Raw genomic sequence first — 23,392 nt, forward strand, 5'->3', positions numbered from 1 at the left:
TTATCTCCTCCAGTAGTATTTTGTTGGCAGTAGTTTCACAGTAATTTCTTGTTTTTTTCAGTTTTCAACACAGCAGAATTACAGGATGTTACCAAGTTCAGTACTAGCTAATGTGCATCCAATTTGTGAAGTGTGTTATCAGTGTGTTGCTGACTGTCTCCACCCTTAAAGGTCTCATATTATGCTTATTTTCAGGTTCATACTTGTATTTTGGGTTTCTACTAGAACATGTTTACATGCTTGTTCAAAAGACCAGCTGTCTGAAATGACGCTCTGTTGTAGCACCTGTCTCTTTAAGCCCCCTTCTCAAAAAGCCCCGGCTACTCTGATTGGTTAGCGTTTCCGGGTCTTCCATATCTTCGCTCTCGGTGTCTCTGCACCGTCATTGCAGCCGTGGAATAACTGTAACAGCACTGTAGCGGCACCTTATACCTACAGTATATAGTATACTTGTGACATCACAACTGTACAGAAGTCCTGACGGCTCATTTAAAGGCACACTTTCTGAATACAGGCTGTGTGCATCTCTGTGGATTGAGCATTTTGATACTTTCACAATATTTATATATAGTACCTTGACCTGCTTTAAAATAAAAAAAAATACATGGTAATCTCACTTTTTACAATACGGAACCTTTAAAGACGATCAGACTACTTAAGATTTAGCTTTAGAATTGAAAATATTCAAGGACACCGACGTTGAGGTGCACTACTCACCCACACTCCAGGAGAGGTGGTCTGGCTGTCATGGAAACATTTTTGTATGCTTGTGTGTTTGCATGTTTGTGGCAAGGTCGTGGATGGCTGATGGATCATGCACATTTGTTTTTTTTTCTGTTTTTTTTATTTACTTGTCTGGGTCCACAGATGGACAGATGTATCTGCTGCTTCCTCTAAAACTCTCAAGTCAGAAATTGCATCTGGCCTGTGCAAGTAACAGGATGTTAACTATGACAATAGAGAGTAACTATCAAAAAGATATTATATATTATATTTCTGTAGTGATAGTTACTTTGACTCAGAGGGTAACCATACCACAGATCTGCTCCGTGTGGTTCAGCTATTGCCTTAACCTCATCTAATTGTTGTTCCCAGAAAGTTATGATACATACCTTAAATTAGCGCTAACACAGACTGTCATGTGGTTTGTCTCCAGCTGTAATTACTCATTGGCAGGAAGATTGATGATTGTGGTTATGGAAGAAGTTATAAATTAGTAAATTGATGAAAGTTGAAGCACAAGATCTAATCTATCTGCTTTCAGTATATGTGTGAGTACATATGTACTGAAGCGTGAATGTTTGAGGAAAGACTTTGATCTAATTAGGCCCATGACTGCTCCAGAAAAATGAAATAAAAATGAGAATCAGTCAGAATTATACTCATTCATACCCACAGCTAGTTTTTCAAATAGTTCACAAAACATAAGTAACCTCACTGTTGGTCTCAACAATAACAGGCCAGTAAGACATCTGATCTTGTTGGCCAGCAATCCACTTCTTTTAGCAGAGGCTTCATGTTAAATATGTGGGCTCATTTATTTTATGTGGCTGTTATGTTTAATGTAGGACTCTTCTGGATGTTGCTTTTGTTGGTTCTAATACTGGATTTATTTGACAGTTGGGAGGACATATTGGGATCACAGTATGACATCATGAGAGGACATAGTCTCTGTTTTTGTTAGTGTCATTCGGTCTCCTTGGAGCGAAAACAGAGGTTGTCATGACTACTGTACATGCCCCCATTTTTTTGTGATGTCAACTGACCCTTGAAAGACCTCTTTAAACAACAAAATAGTATGTGGAAGTGGGGGTTCTGACAGAATACAAAATTAATGTTTGTGGTGTGACAGAAACTATTTTGTGTTTGTGTGCATGTGCGTGTGCGTGTGTGTGTCTTTGTGTCTGTGAGCCCACGTGCACCTGTGTATGTTTGAATGTTAATAAATCCAGGATGTTGCTCGGAGGGAGGACTCTCTTGTTGACTCATATTTTGAAAAGCTGCTTCCATCTGCAATTGCCTCTATCGTCTGTCCCTAGGAGTAGAGCAGTCAGACAAAGCTGTGAGTCTGAGAAGGCCGTTGTCAGTCATTCAATAATTAATGGGAACATCGAGCGACTGTAAAAGCCCTTCCTCTTATTAACCCAAATTTTATAGTCACTTAGGGGAAGTACGGTGCTTTTCATGTTGTTATCGCTACAAATGGGAGGGAGTTTTTGTTTTGTTTAGTTTTTTTACAAACCAGAGGAATTTGAATAAAAGAACCGCATGATTATAGTGTGTGTGCCATTGGGACAGAACATTGTTAGGTGTTTGTGTGTGTGTGTGGTGTGTGTGTGTGTGTGTGTGTGTGTGTGTGTGTGTGTGTGTGTGTGTGTGTGTGTGTGTGTGTTTCTTCCCATCATAGATTCCCATGTTGTACAAGGGTTAGAGCAGACCTAGCTACAAGCAACACAAATAATCCCATCTGCTACGTCCCAGTGGTAGGCTCTTAGGCTTCTTCGTTGACAGCGACCAAAATATCACTAATGTGTGTTAAAGCCCGAATGGAGCCCCTGCAGAGAGAGAAACACACCACACCCTTTCATTCTGCTGTGGACTGTGCATCAGACACCAACTCTCTGGCTCGAAATATGCCTCAAATACCAGATAAAATTTGCTGACCAAGGTGAATTCAGCCTTTGGAGTTTTGGGGATTTTTATATGGTCTCAATGTGTGCATATGTGTGTACAAAGCATGACCAGTCACAGTAGCCATGGCCATGCCATGCCTTGTACTTGCCAGGTGCTACCAACTCAAAGTGGTCTATTTAGATCCTGACTTACCCAAGCTATTTTTGTTCAGGCCGAATTTGGCTTTTTAAGTGGCATACTTAATTCTGGCATGTGGGATTTATTAAGTCAGGGCCATTATATGTGATGCCCTCTCTTTTTGTGTCACACTGTAGTACATACTGTAGCACTGTCATCTTTTATTGTCACGATTCCCCCTTCCTGCAGTCACAGATCAGAGCCCCAGAGGTTTCCATGGTGACAGGGTCGTTTGGCCGTAGCCCAGGGTTCGCTGCAGTGCTTTTGGTAATCAGCAGACTGTGGCCTGGATTCCACAAAAAAGCTAAAAAAAAAAAAAAAATCCATGTCCTTCATATGTATCTGCTTGTTATAAATGTTTGTAGCCCACAAAATGTATCACATTAGAGGATGTTTACTTGTGTCCAATGAGGGGGTTAGAGTTGTAGTGAGTTTGACTAGCATGAGGATGTATTCTTGTTGTAAAGAAGAGAAAAACATAGAGACAGTTCAACCAACCACTGGAATTATATGAATGAATTCAGTGTGGGCAGCACTAAAACTGTTTTTATCTTTTAATTTAGTGTTAAATGTGTTTTTTCTGCCCTTCTGTCTTGTGTGGAATTTGGCTGTTTGGGGCTGCTCTCAACACTCTGCTTGGTCCGGGCATTGTGTTTATGTCTGACTGTGTGACTCAGAGTGGCAGTCCTGCTGCGAGAGTGTCAGTGGCTCAGTGTGTGTCATGCTGTCAGGAGGAGAAGCTCGGTGTGCATCCTAAGTTCAAGGAAATCATCTGTGACTTTGGTTTAACTAACTGGAATTAGCACAACAGCTCAGGTAAGTTACAGTTTGAACAGCCATCTTGCTTGGGGATGTACTGTAATTTGCTTGTATACAAGTCAAGTTAACATGGTAAATCTGTCTTACTTCATCTTCACAGTTTAGCCATATTTTGATTGTTACAAAGGAGATTAGCAAATTCCGGGCACACTCACCCTGAATGAGAGTACATTCATGTGGTCGACATCTTAATGAATGGGATTTAGGTCTACTAACATTGCTAACTTTTATTTTTTACTAGGGAAAAATATGATGTTTCTCTCTGAAACAACAGCTGATACACTGTGTCTCTTGTTTGAATGAATGAATGAATGAGATCATGTTGTTTTTTGTGAACAAAAAGAAAACCAACAACTACTGATTTCTCAGTTAAATTGAACGTGTGTCATGTCTTGTGCATGCATGTCGGGGCATTCCCATTAGGGCCGAGGTGCGTGCATTTGTAGCTCAGCTGCTGCATATGTCTGTCACTATTTCAGTTCAGTCTCTCTCTCTCTCACACACACACACACACACACACACACACACACACACACACACACACACACATACATACACACATACATACACACACACACTCTCAATGTGTTGATTAAAACTGCATAACTGTACATACAGTATTAGTAAATATAGTACTTGGTATAGTTACTAATAAATTCCTACTAACAACAGTATGAATTAAATTTGAATTGATTTCATAATTAATGAATGCGATGATTCAGTCTGAACCATATGCCTGCTTCGCACATTGACACTTAAGTCTGCTCTCCTGTACAGTAATGCATCACTGAACAATATCTGTTAATGGACAACATAAAGGATGTAAAGTAACCTATCCTTCCCCTGGGTTACAATTTCTTGGAGGAAAGTATTCTTTTGTTGCTTCCGGTCAAAGCTTTGACTGTCATCTGCAGCTGTCTGATGTCCGGAATATTCCAGTGAACTCTGACCCGTGATCCTGCGCCACGATTAACAGAGCTCCATCATCAGATGGCTTCTGCTGCTTTATTTAGCAGGATTCCTGCATGTATCATCTTTAATCAAGACATTTGTGGTTGCCTGGATTTATAAGCATGTAGCAGAACACTTGAACTAAGCTCAGTCTCAAATCCAGGATGCTAATAATTCATTTTCTCTGGATAACAACGCTCAAACAAATAGATGCAATTTAGTAGAATATTAACATCTGGTATAGTTTTTTCTAGAAAATAAACATAAATTGATACAGTAATTCTGAACAACAATTAGGTTATTGTCATTTAATTATAATGTTGTCCCATGCAGCTCAAAACAGTAATATACCAACACCCAGCATTAAAACTATATTTGACTAAACTGATCAATACTAAATATTAAACTTCTAACTACAGTCCGGTGCACTACCGCAACCAATGTTCGCCACGCAATGTAAAATTAAACTGATAGACTGAAGCAGCACTAGTCAGTTTTTTTGGCACCTTGGAGGCAATTTCACAGCAAGCTGAACAGCACATGTTCAACATGTTTGGAAGTTAATATGGCTAATGGGTTAGCAAACACATTCAGCACATTTAGAACAACATTAGCATTAATCTGGAGTTGTTCTGGCGACTTGATGAATGTCATTAGTTTTCCAGGTATTTGGTCATAAACCAAAATATTGGACAATTGTAATTTTGACTTAATTCATCCTGAGTGGGGACATGAATGTCTGTACCAAACGTCCTGGTTGAGATATTTCACTAAAAGCCAAAAATGTCAACATGCTGGTGGTACTAAAGGAAAAGTCAGAGGATGACTAAAGTCTGTAGGATTCATCCTCTGGGGACCATGTTACTACAAACCTTTATAGCAACCCATTCAGTAGTTGTTGCAATGTTTCAATCTGGACCGACCATCAAAACAGACCATTAGACAAACATTGCCCTAGAGCCATGCTGCTAGCATGAACTAATGTTTGTGTGCTAAAAGAGAAAATCAAGTAGAGTTGCGTATATTTTTGGCATGTTAAATTGTTTCCGGTTTAATGATGGGAATATTTTGTTGGGCAACTAAATGATGCATTCAGTGGTATCAATATTGGTACCATTGCATACCTGGAGGGCAGGTAAATGATGCATTATGTGGTATAATGGAAAATTACTGTAATAAGGAGGGCTGTGGTGGGAATACATTTATTGCGGCTTTAGTGAGGTTGTGCTTTTAGACCTTACCCTGAGCCTTGTAGAGTTGCATTCATTGTTGGTTTGAGTCAGCATGCGTGGGAAAGAGGAAATCCAATATGCTTTCCATCTTGTGTTTGCATGAATTGGGAGATTGCTCTGTCGTGGATAATAAAACCAACATTGCTTGCTATAGAGTTTGGATAGTTTCAGTTGACCTCTATTGTAGTTTGTAATTAGGGATAAAGACAGCCTTGACGCCGCTCCTCTTGTCCTTGTCCAGTTGCACTTTGGTTGACTTCCATAACCTAGAAACTGAACATTGAGCAGACTTAGGAGTAAAAAGAAAAGACAGAAATGTCTCAGGAAGTATACATCTAGTCTACCGAGTCCTTATAGCTAATATTTATTGTTGATTGACTTGTGGATGTATTTTTTTTTTTGCACCCTTGTTACTTCTACATCCTGTCAAAGTCGTTTTTGTGATTGAATCCTCCTCCTTCCTTTTTCTCTTCGCTCTTCGCTCTGCGCTCTGGCCTCCACTCGTTTGGGTTTGTGGTGAAACTGAGCCTGGCTTCATAAAATTTTCCATCAACAGCAGCAAATAACAACAGGGTCAGATGAGGAAAGCGTGGCCTTCAGCACGCACTATGGAGGCTAGGGCAACAGGCTCTGGTTTGGCCTGTCCCGCAGAATGCTCTCTTCTTCGGTATGTGAATAGGTTAGTGAAGGGAGCGCCATGAAACCGAGATCATCCTTCTGTTATTATGTGAGGCATCATCTGGCATCAATAGTCTTTGCTGAGACGTTTATAATTGCTTTCTCACATGCTAGCCTTATTCGGAGAGCTGGCGACAGGCTGGTTGATTGTCATGGTGGTATGTTTAGTCACCATCTTGGCTGGGTGAATGAAGAGGTGAGGTATTACTCTGAAGCCCATTTTACAGGCATGTTCAGAATAGTTGTGTTTTATAATGGTATTGTGTTAAGAGGAAATGGGTGGTAAAGGTACTTTCTGCCAAGAAACTTGTACCTTCACTCAATTTTTCTCAAAGCACGGAGTGACTGCTATTCTAACACACCCAGCTTCCCCTCCAAATGAGACTATTGATGGTTTAGTTCTGGACTGTATGTGACTCAACAAAGTCCCCACTCCCCCACTGGAGAGAACACTACGTGCTGTTTAGGTCTAGCACCATGTTCAGCACATTCCAGAGAAATAGAGAGGGGATTAAATAAACATTACCGTCTGTCTCTAAATGAGTTTACTCAGTAATTATACATAATGGTAGATCATTAAGGTTGATTAATAAGGGGTTTTATTGTTGTTCTTGTTGGGAATGGTTTGTGCTTCTTAGTTTATGTTCAGTCAACCCTCAGAGGAGCATAAGCTGATGATGAGTTTTGTGCCCTGCTGTGTTTTGTCAAATCGTGCCCAAACAAATGTACATTTCTATTCCTTTACTCCGACTAAGCAGGCGCTTTTGCAGACCTACAGTATGTGCCATAACCAGAATGGAAAATTACTGAAGACATTTAATAAAAAAAAATATAAAAAAAAATATAAACTAATTCTCAAGACTTCTGATGAATTCCAGAATTACAACTCTATTTTTGTTCACATATGTTGCCGCATGGAAATGCCATATTTTAATTTCCTGGGATCTGGACAGATTCAGGCCACACTGCAGAAAAACTATCCCCCCTGCTGTTTGCTGGCCTATGTTCACTATAGTTACATACACACAGAACACCTTCATTCCTTCAACCTCCAACAGCTTTAACATACCCCATCACAAAAACATTTGTCATTTGTTTAATGATGCCATCTGTTACAATAAGCCCTTTTCTCTATGTGTTTGATTTAACAGTGTCCAAATGATTTTCCTATATAGAAGAGGATTTGTACTGTGTGGTCCACATCAAACAGAGAGCATATAGCCGCAAAGTCCATAGTGAACCATTTTGATTAATACAGTGAGTAACTTAAAAGAAGGCAGTCAGGTTTAACCAACAAAAGAAGCCTGATTTTCACAAGCATATTGCCAGCAGACATGGCAGTCACCCAAACGAGTTGTTTCTCTGCCTGACTATAATCTGGGAAAATGGATTACAAAAACGCCCAGACATATTGGTTTGATCAATCAATTGTTTTACTCTCAATCACCAGATGCTGGCAGTTTTGTACTAAAGAATTTTGCTTGTGTTATATTGCACAGTCATGTCACACAGGATCCCCTGTGTTGTCCTAGCCTTTTGTCTGTCTGGATCATGTGCTTGATGCACAGATAGATGCTGGGATGTTTGAAGCGTGGCGTGGGGATGACTCTTGGCCTCTGTTGCCCCGAGGGCCGACATAATAGCTGATAAGGTCTCCCTGCTCGTGCCATGAACAACTCTTCATTCGTCTCGTTCTTCTGATCTGTTTCCTATGATAGCGCCAGCCAAGTTTCCGTTGTTTCACTTCATCAAGCAATAGGACAGAGGAACTACCCCAACATGTCTATTGTACACGGGGTTAGGTTTTAAAAGAAACTCAGAAACTGAGTGACAGGGCTCTGCACTGCTCCACCTGTCACTACTGCTGATGAATTGCTCAGAGTGATCCGTCTCAACAAAGACGGAGCGTATCATTTTTCCTGTCTGACCCGGCCTGACTCATGCTCATTCACCTCCTGTTCCTATACTTGCCATTAACTTTCCCTGTCTCTGTCTCTGATCCCACACTCACTCTTTCAGGTGTGGATCCTCAAATATTTTTGGTTGATGGATTGCTCTCTGAAACAGGAGTTAGCCAGCTGTTTGACAGACACACCAGAGTGTATAAAATCAAGTATTGCCTAAGCAGGATAGCAGCAGGATGTTGGGATTTTTTATACAGCCCTCCAAGATAGCTGGAATGTCCTCAGGTCAGGCTTCTGGACAGACGGCGCAGCTGTTCTTCCGGCATTTAGGGAATTCCTGCCCCTCCCCGTGTCAATGCAGAGGGCGGAAGGTGAACAAGATATACATGCCCTCTTTTTTAAAAAGGTGCTGATAGGCTGTACAGTATGTAGTGTGTCAGTGGAGTGTGGGTATCCTGATTTGATGTGTCATAATGCACTCTTAGAAGATAAGACATTAGCATCGATGAAAGCAGCAAATTGTGTGTGTGTGTGTGTGGGTGTGTGTGTGTGTGTGTTAAAGATGGGTGATGTGACCCCTGTTTTTGATGTGGTCGCACAGTGCTGAGGGGTCTGCTTTAATCATAACCCTGTGAAGAGAGATGAGCCAGATGAAGCTGGTTTTGTTGTAGACTCTCTTATCCCTCCTCTGTCCTAGATCAGGGAAAAAAGACGGTGTTAGCAGACCCCAAGGGAGGTGGTACAAGGCCCAGGCGCCTGACCGGACACACAGGCCTCTGATTGGAAGTAGGGAAAGGGTGTGTCTGCTTCCCGTAACACGGCGTCTCACCAGTGCCTCAGGGTGGCTGACGTTTGGCAGATATGGAATCTCAGACATGCCCAGAGGGTGTATATGAGTTTGTGAATGAGTAGTTGATTGATGTTAGTTAGATTGGCAGGCCTCCATCACGTTTGGCAAAGGTATATTTGAGTTCAAGTATTTGTCAAGAAGAGTAATGGCCCATGCTTGTATGACTTTTTATTGATTTATTTTATTGAAAATACACATATATTCCTATTGCTTCCTTGTCTGTAATGTACGTTTTTGCCTTTATTGGAATATTAATTTATTTTGGCAAGAAGTGTAATATAATATCAGCCACAAGGCAATGGTGAATTAATACAACTCATATTTAAGACCACTTTCTCCATACAAAATGGATCTGGATATTTGGGTCCACAAGTTAACCATACATTATTTACTCTGTTAAACGACTTATTGTTATATCTGGTAGGAAGGAATGGTGGCCAAAACTATCCAGATTGGAAATATGTCATAATTTTCTTTGAAGCACTCTAGACTTTGTGGTATTAAAAGTCACAATAAATTAAATGCATGGTAGTATGCTGTGGCAGTAAATGTCACACAAAATGTTTTTATGATTTCAAAAGTCTGTTTTTCTACTCTGGATAATGCCAGTTGTAACATATTCATTAATCAACATAATGCAGTTTGCCAAAGCGTTAGCATGGTACAGGCTACAAAGGGATGATTTTGGTGTCTCTGTGCATCCAACTGCAGTTTTACTTTTCTGCCTGTGAGGTTGGTTGGTTAAAGTAAAGTTGTGATTCACCTCCTCCACCAGGTGGTTCTGTGAAGGCCGTGAGCTGCACAACTCCCCTGACATACAGATCTGGAGAGATGGTGACCTGCACACACTGGTGATTACTGAAGCCTTTGAGGACGACACAGGACGTTACACCTGCGTGGCATCCAACAGTATCGGAGCAGACAACACCTCTGCTGAGGTTTACATCGAAGGTCAGATGTTTCCATATCAAGAAATTATTATATTTTTCTTCTCAAGGCATTTATATAGTTATACTGTACTAATGAGAGGACTGGCAGCCTCTGCTGATCTCTACATTTAAGCATGTGGGCTTCATGGTGGCTAATCTGCTATAATATTTAACAGCACAAAGGAAATTGTGCTTTATGGCACAGAACAGGCCTGCTATTCATCTAGCACCACTAAGATGGCGTGCATCACATGGGAATCCCTGTCTTTGTTTGTGTCCCATTGCAGGAGCTTCGTCATCAGACTCAGAAGGAGAAGGAGCTGTGTCAAAGTCCAGAACCATGCCTCAGTACGTGTGTTACAGCATGACCTCTTGTGACCCAATGACCCAATGACCCACTGAACCCCTGAGCAGGTTAACTGAGCCCCGCAGCAGCTAATCAGGTCTGCTGCCTTAAACTAGGCCCTTTAAAGGCCCTTAAAGAGCCATAACCCTGACCCAGTACACAGGCCACAATCTAAATAATGAGAGGTGCAGATGGTTACTATGGTTAAAAAAAAACACCCTGTCTTGATTGTCCCCTGTACATTTCCAAAATGTTAAACTTTTTACACATTTCCTGCTTTCACTCTCTTCTTTTACTTTTCTTCCTTTTCTCTTGAATCATTTTCTTCTTCTTCATATGAAAAATAGTGTTTTTTTTTGATTGAGTGAAAGGTGGGGCCACAGACCAAAGTGCACATAATGTTTTTGTTTGCAATTTTTTCAATAAAGAACTTACTTGACCGACAACAATCTGGCACAGATATGTATTTATCTTTATGTTGATTCGGATCAACATGCATGTTCAACATTTCGAAACTTTTTCATTTCCATTTGGAGGATGGTGCTCTCCATCAACAGTACCCGCTCTGAGTGCTTTCAATTCTCTAAATGTTTTTGATTATTATCCATTGTATAAATCTGCCTCCATCTAGACTACTTCCTGATTCCCTTTCTGTTTACACACTGAAGCCAAGATCACTGATATCATCTTAATTGCTGTGGAGACAATTTTCTTTGATTCAAGTATCATATTATAACTAAAAGCATATTGAGTTGAGAAATGCCTCATTTCTTTGAGTAGTGTGGGTACTGATTTATGCTTTGTTCATTTTAGAGTTCAGAAGAAGACTACTTCAATGTCTCTGACGATACGCTCGTCGTCACCCAAAACCCCCGAGGTCCATCCTCATCGCTCCACCCTGGTCCAGTCCCTGTCTCAGCCCCCACAGCGGGTAAGCAGCTACAGCACACAGGACAGACCACACAAGCTCATACACATGGTCAAAAGGTGAAAAAATCTCTTTACTGACATGAGCAGACACCTTTCTGAATGGACTCAACCTGTTCTGAAAGTACCTGTTTTTTGTCTTCTAGATGCAGAGCCCAGTGTCATCACTGTATGTTGGTGAGGTGTCAGGTCCTCCTATGTTCACCAAGGTAGGTCTGCATACACAATATGCACTATATGGTGAAAAGTATGTATAACACACAAACATTATGCACATATGTGACTGTTTAATATGTCATTCCGAAACCACATGCTGCTGAAACAGGCTCTACTCATCTGGGAAGTTTTCCCATAAGATTTTGTAACCTGGCTTGTAACCTTAGCCTCAAAAGCATTTATGAGGTTAAGAACTGATGTTGGGCGATAAGACCTGTCTGGCAGTTAGTGTTTAAATTCATCTTAAAGGTCTTTGATGGGGTTGAGGTCAGGGCTCTGTGCAGGGCCAGTTCAATTCTTTCACGCCAGTCTTGGAAAACCATTTCTTTATTTAAAATGTTTCGTGCACAGAGGAATTGGCATGAAACAGACTGTTGCCACAAAGTTTGTAGCATACCATGTCTGACATATTTTGTATGCTGTGGCATTAGGATTTGCCTTAATTGGATCTAAGGGAACTAACCAAAACCATTAAAAACAGCCCCAGATACATTCATACATACTTACGTACAGTACAGGACGTCATGCATGCAATACATACACGCATACAGTACATACATAACCTGACACACATGTACTCAGTCTCCTTGCCTTCCCATAATAACAGTATGCTGTGCTGTGGCTTTCAGTAGTGGGGGTCAGATAAAACACAAGCTCAAGGCAAGAACAGCCTTTTCCAGCTCAGACTCTTCAACACTCCCCCAACTCCCTTTCCCTCAGGCTGTGGGTCTTGTGATGGCCGGGCTGAGACGGGCTGAGGCAGAGCTTCAAACGGTCCTGCCAAACCCGCAAGGGTCAGGTCTCTTTCACTCTAATTCAGCCAGTCAGGCCCTAAATCATTTTCCACTTCATTACAAAAAGACATTTGTTTTTCTTCACCTCCACCCCACCTCTTTTAAAAACTGTTGCAGGCTTTATAATCATCTCAATGAGAGGATGTTCGCCTCCAGTGAAGTCAGCACCGTGATGTCACCCAAACAACACACCCACACGCATACACTGTCAGACCCATGATGTACATTCCACCCATGGTCTTCCCAAAATATACCCATGCCAAAGACACACATTCAAAAGGATGAAGAGGCTCAAGCTCACAGACACATTTATTTACACTGACACTGAGTGCCTCTTGTTGATGGATAAACCAGACTAAGTCGCTCTGGCCCTGTGACCAGCAGAAGAGACAACACAGTGTTGACAGTGGCTTCTCCATCAGCCCCTATGTTGATATTTTTTTTTAGTTCTGGAACACTATAAGCTGGCATATGATTGATTGGACACGGGTTACATTGGCATTTGTAAAGAGTAGGTCCTGCATCTTAGGGAGTGGGTAATTATTACCTTTTCTATTGGCCAAAAGTATAAAAATATTAGCATATTAACAAATTAGTGTATCTGTGATGTTTTCAAAAATCAGGTTAGCCAAAGAAAATCAACAAAAAGTGATTTTTCAGTGGAAAGATCGTTAGAAACTGCTGAAACAGTGAGTGACTAAATGGTCTTTTTGTTTTCAAATGCATCCTTGAGTAGATGGCTTATTGGGGAGTTGAAGATGGTTTCCAGGTACACAAATTTATCCTTGGGAGTACCTGTCTCATAATAGAGAGGTTAACCAATTTACTGATGCTGGGGCTTAACAGGATCTGGTGATCTGTACCTAAAGAGGCAGCTCTAGTTGTCTTTGGCGGAATTTAACCGGTGGGACAGCAAGCTAGTACTCTGTAGGAAACAGAGTGTTTATAGACAATAGTGTCTACTGGCCTCCAGTTCCCTGAAATGGTGTTTCTTGACAGTGGGCCATCTTCAACAAGCTCTGTCTCCGTCTATCCCATGCTGTACTTCTGAGGCAGATTTATCCTTTTCATTACAGGTTTCAGTCTCTTCTCATCTCCCCTTCATTCTTCACTCACTCGCTCCTTTTTTCTCATTACCTCTCTCTTACCCTATCCCTCGTCTGTGCAGCTGCTGCAGGATGCCCAGGCATCCGAGGGCCAGGTGGTGGTTCTGGAGTGCAGGGTCCGTGGAAGCCCTCCTCTGCACGTCAGATGGTCCCGCCAGGGAGAGGAGATCCTGGATTCGCCCGATTTTCGTATTCTCCAGAAAAGTGAGACATTCTTCTTTGTGGTCATGAAGCGCATTGTACAGCAGCTGAGTGATTTGTAATTATACTTTTTAATATATGCTAACCAAAATATTTCTCTTTGTCTTCTCTTTCTTCCTGCCTATAATATCCTGTGAATCAGAGCCTCGATCTGCAGCTGAGCCAGGTACAACACCTCATTTGCTTTCATTTTTCCAACCACAGTCAGTGGTTCAAATTAGAAATGGCTTACTAGATGTGTCTGGAGACTCAAATTGAGTTTGATGCTTTCATTATTAGCTGCATCCTTTCACTTGGTTACGACTACAGCAAATCACAAGTTAATAAGTCTGTGTTTCACAGGACACTCATATCACACCCACTACAGTCAGAGGGAGTCCCTGGGAAAGTCTGAGCAACCCCATCATCCGCAAACTCCAACACATAAACACAGACAAAATCACAGATTAACAATGATGCACATGCTAATTGAAGTTAGACATTTCTCACCTGTGTGACTCAGGGAGTCGTTTCAGGTGTTACTTTAAGGCCGTGAGTCACTTAGACGTCCCTGAACATCTGTGCTTTAGAGTTTCTCTGTCTGTCTGTTCTTCATGAGTAGTTAGATCCATGCTTTGTATGTCCGACTATGAATAGTGACTCACCAGTCTATATGACATCATCTGTCATCAGTCTACAGTGTACATAACTTGTCTTTCGCTATTATATCTCATTACAAACAAATCAAGTGTCAACATGTCACCCCACTCCACACCTGCTCAGATCACTGTTCATCAGTGTCAAAGCTTTTATCTTTTATATAAATCTAACTTTTAGGATCATAAACAGTTTGGTCATTAAAGGTTTATTAATGGTGGTTGTTATTTTAGAGGAGATCTGCACCCTGGTGATAGCTGAGGCCTTTCCAGAGGACGGCGGTCTGTTCTGCTGCACTGCATCCAACCCGTATGGCTCTGTTAACAGCACAGCCCAACTCACCGTCACTGCAGGTGCGTGCAACACAGACAGAAAGAGATGCTCAGCATATTGTTACCAGGCAGCATCTAAGCATCAACAAGCAGCGGGCACCACACCTGAACTTTAAAGCCAACGTGGGAGTGCCTCAAGATGCACTTTGTGTTAATCCTAGAGAAAACGTAATTTAAGTCACTGGCTGTTCTTTGCCTGTTTTTACAATATCAATACACAGTAAAATGTGCCAAAAGTTGGTTGAGCATTCCTATGTCATTATTAGTCATAAACTTCTGCTGCTGCATGGTTTCAATAGGAATTTGTGTGGGAGTGTCTGAGTGCAGGTCTACAGGGTCATCTGGTGGGCACCCGCTGAATAATAGGTGTTCTGTTGAGTTGAGCCCGCGACACAGAAAAGGCTCAACAGTTAATTCCAGTGTCGCAGAACCACCCTCCTTTTTTACCTGCCTCCACACAGTCAAAACTGCCCTAACTAGCAAGTTATATTCACCTTTGTCTAAAACACCAGCTAACATCATCAGTTAAGAGTGTGCAAGCCAAACCAACCAGTTACCAACATGTCAAGCTAACTAAAATGTTGCCAGCATCAGCAACATGCTGCTCAACCCACCAAGCAACATTCAGACAATTAGCCTCAGCTACCTCACCTTGGCAAGCAGCAAATCATACACTCCTGTCTACTATATCCTATATCCTGTTAAGCTAACTACCATGCTAAATACACCTTTAGCTAACTAGCATGCTGCCTGAGCAACAAAATAAACCAAACAGCAAACAACATTTTAAACCAGTCAATATTTACAATAAGTTAGGGTCTTGATAACTAATTCCACTTCTTCTAATATGTGTTTGTGTGGAACTATTGAAAACTGTTGTTCCACTCAGACAATATTAAGACTTCTGGGAGCACTTTCAGATGAAGCTGTCAAGCATAAACCAACTCTATGCTTCAAAAAGTTCCTTCTGAAACCGATCGGCAAATTTTCTCATTTGAATGGTATTTTTTCCACAACAAATGTAACTGGCAAATGAATCAGGGCTTGATTACATTAACCTCTGACTATCCAGTAGGATAATTCCCTGGAGGACGTGTGGTTTATGATCAGTTATGAAAGTTGACGTCTCAACGAGATGACCATCTTTTGTAAGGTTTATTATTGTGTAGTCTGTATGGGGGAGGGGTGAGAGGTGTCAGCTGATAAGCAGCTCTTTGTGAGTACAGCAGGACATTAATATTTCTGTGTGTATATTTTAACAGACAGAACTGTGTATGTACTGTAAAGGACTCACAGCACAGTTAAGGGAAAGGCTGAATAAACAGGAATTGCATCAGCCTGACTGGACCCAGCTGCTACTTTAGGCCAGATCAGCTGTGACACAGTCTTGTGTGTGTAATCTGCACAAAAAAACTAAACATTAAAGTCCAACATTTTCCACTTTTCTTTTGTTTGTTTCCTTCAGCAGCCGAGGACTCATCCAGTAATGGCATGTCTGGTGATAACTCAAGGTTTGAGGATGTGGCAGCCTTCCCTCCTCCTCCCCCACCCACAGAGATCAGCCTCCTAGAGCTGCCACCCAAGATGCTGCCTCAGCCCGGCGCGTTCCTTATCAAGGAGCTCGAGATCTGGCCCGGTGTGTCATCACTGACTCCAGTACAGATGGGCTTAGAGGAGGACGGGAATAAGGGAAAAGGGTCTGTACAGAATGGTCAACCCCCAAATCCATCATCACCACCAAGCCAGCCTCCACCTCCACCTCCACCTCTGCCACAGTCTGACCCTACGACACATGTCCCAGTCACAGCCCAAAGTCCTGCCCAGGTGGCACCAGACTCCCCTCCATCCCCAGGCGAGCTGTCTCCATCCCCTGGGAAGGACGGTCCTCTGCTGCCTACCAAGCCTAAACCAAAGCTGTGAGTACCTGCCGTGTGCCCATGTGTCTGTGCCCAGGGGGCAGGCTAGTCACCAGGGAGGGCTTGTGGGAGGGAGACAGGCTGGGAAGCCTGTCTGAGGTCGGGTGGAAAAGATAATGTCTCAGTTTTGTGAAAGTGTTAACGGTGGGAATCCCAAGCCTTTTTAGAACAAAAGCATTCCCTTGTCTTTATGTTGGTTTCAATTTGGCATCATGTTAGCCAGGGCGGGTCTGCTAGCTGCTTTCTGTCTGTGGCTGTAAACAGATCTGTGTAGCTTTTGCTGGATGGCTCCTATTGTTTCGGTCTGACCTCGGCTGCATGCCCAGCCCAGACCAGAGCCATTGTGTTTTTTTCCCTGAGCACCTTTCTGTAAGCACTATAGAGATCAGGTAGGATGTCACTGTTATTAGAAGAGAGTTGGGCATTGAATGTTTTGTTTTTTTTCAATGATCCTGTGTTTTGAGATGTCTGCTGTGGACAAGCCTCTTGGCCTGCATGGATTTTTATCTCACTTGCTGATGCATTTTGCATTTGCAGTTTTGCCTTAATCAGAAAGAATACCGTAGACAAGAAATAAGGAGAAAGAAACAGAGGAGGAATAGAAGGTCCAAGTTCAGACTTGAAGCAGAGCGGTTGGGATTACATGGCTGCCATCTTTATCCACAAGGCCACCAGGATGACTCACTAATGAATTTCTGATGATAAATGACAGCATACCATACACAAATAATTGTACTGTGTATACTTTCACTCCATTGGTTGGTTTGGAGGTATGTGTTTTCTTCCCTTCTCTTTGTGGATCCTTTTAGCCATGCATGGCTATGTCCGTCTGTCTACTGGGTTGGTCGCACTTTTCACCACTTTGGTCCAAACGGAAATATCTTTTGTAAAAGGCATTCATGATTCCCAGAAAATGAATCCTACTGATTTTGGTGATCCCCTGACTTTTCCTGTTGTGCCACCATGAAGTTGACTTTGTGGTTCAGAGTAAAATATTTGTAAAAGTATTTGATGGATTGTCATGGAAGTTGCTACAGACATTTATGTCCTATTCAGGATGAAGTGTAATAACTGGTGATCCCCTGACTTTTTCTCTAGTGTGACCAGCATGTCAAATTTTCACTTATTCAGTGAAATATCTCAACATCTACAAGATGGATTGGCACTTGAACATTCATTGTTCCCAGACGATGAATCCTAATGAATTAAGTAATCCCCTGAGTTTTCATGTAGCGCCACAAGACTGATATTTTTGGATGGATGCTGTAAAATAGATTCAGACATTTATGGTCCCCAGAGGATGTATTGTAAAATCTTTGATCCCCTGACCTTTCATCTAGCGCCATAATCAATATTTCTGCTTATTCAATACTTTGGTTTGGCCTCAGCTTTACTTTGTTTGGTGCTAATTAGCAAATATTAGCATACTAACCCACTAAACTAAAATGGTAAACATTACACCTGCTAAACAACAACATGCCAGCATTGCTGACGTTAAACTTTAGCTCAAAGCACCACTGTGCCTAAGTATAGCCTCATGGTGGTAGACTCTTTGTTTTTCACTCTTAATATTTTCCCTTGTAGTTTGGCAAAACTTAATTAGGTGGGGGGACTTTTTTGGGAGGTTTCTAATATTGCTGTCAGAATATTAAACAATGCAAGCAGTATATCCCATCAATAGCAGATGCTTAACAGTGTTGCTGTGCGAGTTACGACAGGCCGCATTTAGACTAGAGTTTGGTTACAGTGCAGTGAGGCTTGGTTCTTGCATTGCACATGCTTTTTCCACTGCATGTGTACTGGACTTGGATACCGCTGATGGATGCTACAGAATTGCATATATGTTGACATAAATGTTATGACTTGTTTATTCTGTGCTTCCAGAACTGAGAATATAGAGGAGGAGACAGGAAATTACAGGTAAATATTTGACTGTGAGGGTGATGCTCTGGGTGTGAGTTGAGTGGCGCCACATGTAGCCTCACACAACAGTAGAAGTTATGTTAAGGCACATACTTTTTCTGATTAATTTCTTCACAATATTACACTATAGGATGATGAAACAGAGGCAGCAGTTGGACAAGAGCAGAGTGGAATCATCTGATAATTTCCAATTAACATACTGTGAATTAATTATGCACGTTGTTGGTGCAGAATTAGCAATTTTGCAAATCTTTCACATGGCAGAAGAGATCAATATAACATTTGTGGCGTGCAAAAACATAGTTACTGAGATTGATTTTACGGACGTGACAAAGATGGAACAATAATCTGACTTTTATCTCTATATGACTATAGACTTCAATGCTAGATAAATGAGGCAGAAATCTGCTTTTCTCTGTTTATCCACACTAACAACGTCAATACACTGGTAAAAACAACCAGCTCCCAACTGTGAAGCAATTATAAAAGCATAGGCCATCCCTCTCCTGCCCTCTCACCTTTAAATTCTATAATTACACAGTAAAAACAGCAGCCCTGCCATTAACCAGAGGTCATGTTTCTGCCAGACTGCACTCTGTTCCTTTAGGTAACATGTAGGAACAGAGTCTGACCACTCTCAACCTAAAACCTCAGAGCTTATCACTGAGTTCATCATATCCTGTTTGTTGTGTGGCACATCCCGTACAGACTGCTCAGTTGTTTCTTCTCTGTGCGCCACATGCTGCTATGAAACATCAACGTAGCACAGCAAAGCCTGCAGCCTTTCAAATGCTCCTAGTTTGTTACTTTAATTGCTTTTTTTGCACTTTTTATAGGAGTTCTCTTTAATAAGCACCATGACTTTCTAACAAACCAATTTGTTGAAATGCTATAAATTCAACAGACAGAGTGGAAACTATGACTCTTATGTCGTGTATTTTTAAGATTAAGGCGATTTCATTAAATAGATTAATTGTTTTAATGCATTTACATAAAGGCAGTGAGGATTAGTATGGGTGGTGGTTTTATTATCTGAGCGAACAGCTCACCTAGCTTAAGGCATGAGTGTCTAGACTTTAATACTTATTGAGAATTATTTCTAAAGTCTAAAGTTTTCTGGTTTTCTGTACATATAAGCTTTTACTCTCAAGGAAATGTTACTCATATGCGGATATCTGAAAAAAATTATTCTGGGTTTTCACAGCACCCATTATTATTTATAAAGGGGCAGCTGAATTAAACAACATCACAATCGTAACACCAGTGTTTATAGCTATTGGTGAGATGTGTTCATGTTCACAAATCTAGAATATATTGTACCAAATCAGAGGAATAACAAACTGGAAGCCTGTGGAAGGGATGATTTTTTGCTTCAATAACACTGAGCTGATGAGATGGAGGAAGTCGTTGTGTGACTTGGCAGACAGGAGGGACTGCAGGAGACCTGAGCTGTGAAAACAGACCCGCTGTTTTTCTGTGCTAAGGAAGACAGAGCAGGGTCGGTAGGTATTTGGGTTTGATGCCCGGCGTTGATGTCAGACGTCAGGATAAGAATCAAAGGAAATTCTCAGGGGGAGCGCTCAGATTGGCCAGTTGGATCTGAACCAACTGCCAGGTTTGGAGAGAAAGCTGAGTTTTACCACATGGTAGAGAATAGATAGACCGCAAATTGGCAGCACAATCTCATTTTATGTTCCTCTGAAATGCAGTTTTTTTCCACAGCATTTTGTTAGGAATTCTACACATAGAAACAAATAATATTTGGGTACTTGCTATAGCTGGCAACATTGATAGGTGTGTTATTTTCAGACTACTGTAAGCAGGATAAAATATAAAAACCAGTGACACTGTCAGTGCTTTTACTGCCCTCTCATAAACGAACAACAAGTATAGAAAGCAAAACTATTGTGCTAAAGTAACATATTTCTTAAAGCAGACGTGTTATGAATGGCAACTAAAAGTTATCCTGGGATTGAAGCCTGTTTGATTGTGTGAGATGGGAAATGAACTTGGGTTCCTGCTGAAGGGTCTAAATAAAGATCTGACAGGATTTAGGACTACAGCTTTGAAACACACTCTGAGAGGATACTACAAGACAAACCAGGGACGTGCACAGACATTTGGAGGGGCTATTGCTCTAATTTGGAAAAAAGGCACTGCACACAGTGATTCTGGTTGGGAAAACTAATGTTATGTTTTGGCACCATAGATAATATTATATATATATAGTATTAGCCAACTCCAATTTAAAGAAAATACCCCTGATAAAATAGGCCTACTTCAGATTAAATTAATAATGTAGGATGGTTGTTTGACATAATCAAATGCTTCACTCACAGCTGGTCTGCTGTTGCAGATCTTTCAGCTGCTTCTTTGAGCTCTTTCTCTCTCTTCCATCCATGGTCATTGCCATGTTGTACAGAGTTGTGGTCACTCCTGATTCAACAACCCAACTCCCCTTTGTTCAGGGCATCAACTGTACACACGTAACCGTCTGTAAAGCCACATCATGATAAATCTGTGTGTGTGCGCTCATGCACTTGCATGCACATGGGTGTGAGTGTGTTTTGATGGATGGGGTGTCAGTGCTGCTGGTGTCCAGTGTCAGCTTTCCTATATTGATAAAGGTACATGTTTGCCTAGTGTGACATTTCACAAGGACGTTTTGCGTTTCTTATGTTCATTTCAGTGTAATGACATATCCTTGCTAGTACAAGAGGTGGCATGTGGTTGTGTGTTTTCAATTTTTTTTACATCCAGATTTTTTTATGGTAGCTTTGCTGTTGGGATAATGCTTTCCTTGTGTTGTAAAGTCACTTGTAGACCTCCAGTTTGGAGGAAAAGTCTACATATGATGCAGTGAAACATTAAGGCACTATAGTGAGCAACCGTTTCAACAAACCACTTCACTGAGACTAAAAACAAGACCACAAGACAAAGGAGGAGACAGTCAAAAGAGTCAAGCTAGTGCAACACGTCGAAGGTGTGACCAAGATGATATTGACCGTGATAATAGGGGCAAAGCATTATATTATAGGGTGGGATAATGTCTGGGTGGGCGTCACACACCAAGCACAAGTAGCAGAGGCAACAATTATCCTCGAACCATTCCACAGCTTAATCTCTCTTTCATAAGACCAGGAATCAACTTTGACATTCGAAATTATTCTCTTGCACGGATTTCATTCCACACAGCGCTTTTTATGTGTCAGCTGAACTCTTACCAGCAATGTGTCTGTGATTTTTTTTATGCAGCTCTACAGTATGTTCATTTTAACTCAGTATGCTAAAATTACCGATGATGTAAAACAGGCACACATCGGCACACAACCTCATTTTAACCTTTTCTCACTACACTGAGGGTCTAGAATATTTCAGGTTCAAGTTTTGTGCTGTTCAATTGTTAAAGAAATGCTGTAATAATTACTGATTGAGTAGGTTGGTAGCATAAAGCCAGACATTGAAAAAAGAGAGACAGAAGTTGTGTGTGTGTGTGTGTGTGTGTGTGTGTGTGTGTGTGTGTGTGTGTGTGTGTGTGTGTGTGTGTGTGTGTGTGTGTGTGTGTGTGTAAGCAGTGCCTGCACTTGATTATAAATACCTTTGAATTGATATTTTAAGTGCAGCTGAAGCAAAAGTAGCCTGGGGACGGAAAGTGGAGGTCTAATGCACATCTGCTTGTGCAAAGGGAGGAAGTGGAAAGTTTCAGACTGAGGGAATTACATGGCAGACAGTGTGCAACAATCAGCTGTCTAATGTTATAGATCGGAAGTTACTGTCAAACCTTCTTAGCGTGACCCACAAGTACACAAACTCACTTAAAGGCTGGGATGAATCAGATGAAAATCATGTTTCAAAGGTCCCACATTATGCTCATGTTCAGGTTCATACTTGTATTTGGGGTTTCGACAAAAAAATATTTACATGCTTTAATGTTAATAAAAACTCATTGTTTTTCTCATACATTCTGTCTGAATGTACCTGTATTCACCCTCTTTCTGAAACAATCTGTTTTAACGCCTGTCTCTTTAAGCCCCCCTCCCGAAAAAGCCCTGTCTGTTCTGATGGGTGCCTTTCAGGTCCGGGTCTTCTGCATCTGCGCTCTTGAAGTCTCTGCACTGTCATTGCAGCCGGGGAATGACTGTAACTGCACTGAGGCAGCACCTTCTACCTACAGTATATATAGTATAGTTGTGACATCACAACTGTACGGAAGTCCTAACGGCTTGTTTAAAGGCAAAAAAGGCATTTCTCCATGGATTGAGCGTTTTTGATACTTTGCCAGTATTTATATAGCACCTCGACCTGCTTTATAATCGAAAAAGACATATAAATATCACTTTCTACAATTTGGGACCTTTAAGTATAGTTATCTTGGAATCATTATTTTTGACAGCAGAATTATGTAAAACGATATCATATTATGATCACATCATCATAATACAATTCTGCCAAAAGTCGATATAAGTTGATATAATATTGAATTATTGCCCAGCTGTAACTCACACAAACACATAGGAGCTTAGAGCAACAGTGTGTAAGTGACGCCATGTGTGCCACTTACCAACTTTAATGTTTCCAGGCTCTGCATACTTACATACTGCAGTGATAAATATGAGCAATGGTCTGATCCACTTTTATGTGGCCTGTATTGCATGCAGCTTGACCTTATACCTTTCAATCCTTGTCCGCTGACATAATTGCCATACCACTGAGATTAAATGACTTCTGCAGTAGCTCCAAACCTCTTTAACCCCAGTGAGGCTGTTGTCAGGGTAACAGCATACAAACTGACGGCAACAAACAGCTCTTTGCCAATAGCCA

General features: G+C 41.3%; 1 protein-coding gene across 9 annotated transcripts in view; it reads left to right on the forward strand.

The window, feature by feature from the left end:
* Positions 1-23,392, forward strand: part of palld (palladin, cytoskeletal associated protein) — a 55,544-nt gene that overhangs the window by 12,548 nt on the left and 19,604 nt on the right. For 2 of the 9 annotated variants that reach the window (XM_039810727.1, XM_039810732.1), the window contains exons 3-11: positions 10,021-10,196; positions 10,462-10,522; positions 11,334-11,451; positions 11,594-11,656; positions 13,626-13,767; positions 13,907-13,930; positions 14,634-14,753; positions 16,198-16,648; positions 18,533-18,568. In XM_039810727.1, the coding sequence (XP_039666661.1) occupies positions 10,021-10,196; positions 10,462-10,522; positions 11,334-11,451; positions 11,594-11,656; positions 13,626-13,767; positions 13,907-13,930; positions 14,634-14,753; positions 16,198-16,648; positions 18,533-18,568 (1,191 nt within the window). Of the gene's footprint in view, positions 1-3,492; positions 3,628-10,020; positions 10,197-10,461; positions 10,523-10,598; positions 10,618-11,333; positions 11,452-11,593; positions 11,657-13,625; positions 13,768-13,906; positions 13,931-14,633; positions 14,754-16,197; positions 16,649-17,338; positions 17,419-18,532; positions 18,569-23,392 lie in introns of those variants that run through there. The other 7 variants (XM_039810734.1, XM_039810728.1, XM_039810729.1 and 4 more) reach the window with 7 other exon arrangements.

This window comes from Perca fluviatilis, chromosome 9 (genome assembly GCF_010015445.1).
Source record: "Perca fluviatilis chromosome 9, GENO_Pfluv_1.0, whole genome shotgun sequence".
Taxonomy (NCBI): domain Eukaryota; kingdom Metazoa; phylum Chordata; class Actinopteri; order Perciformes; family Percidae; genus Perca; species Perca fluviatilis.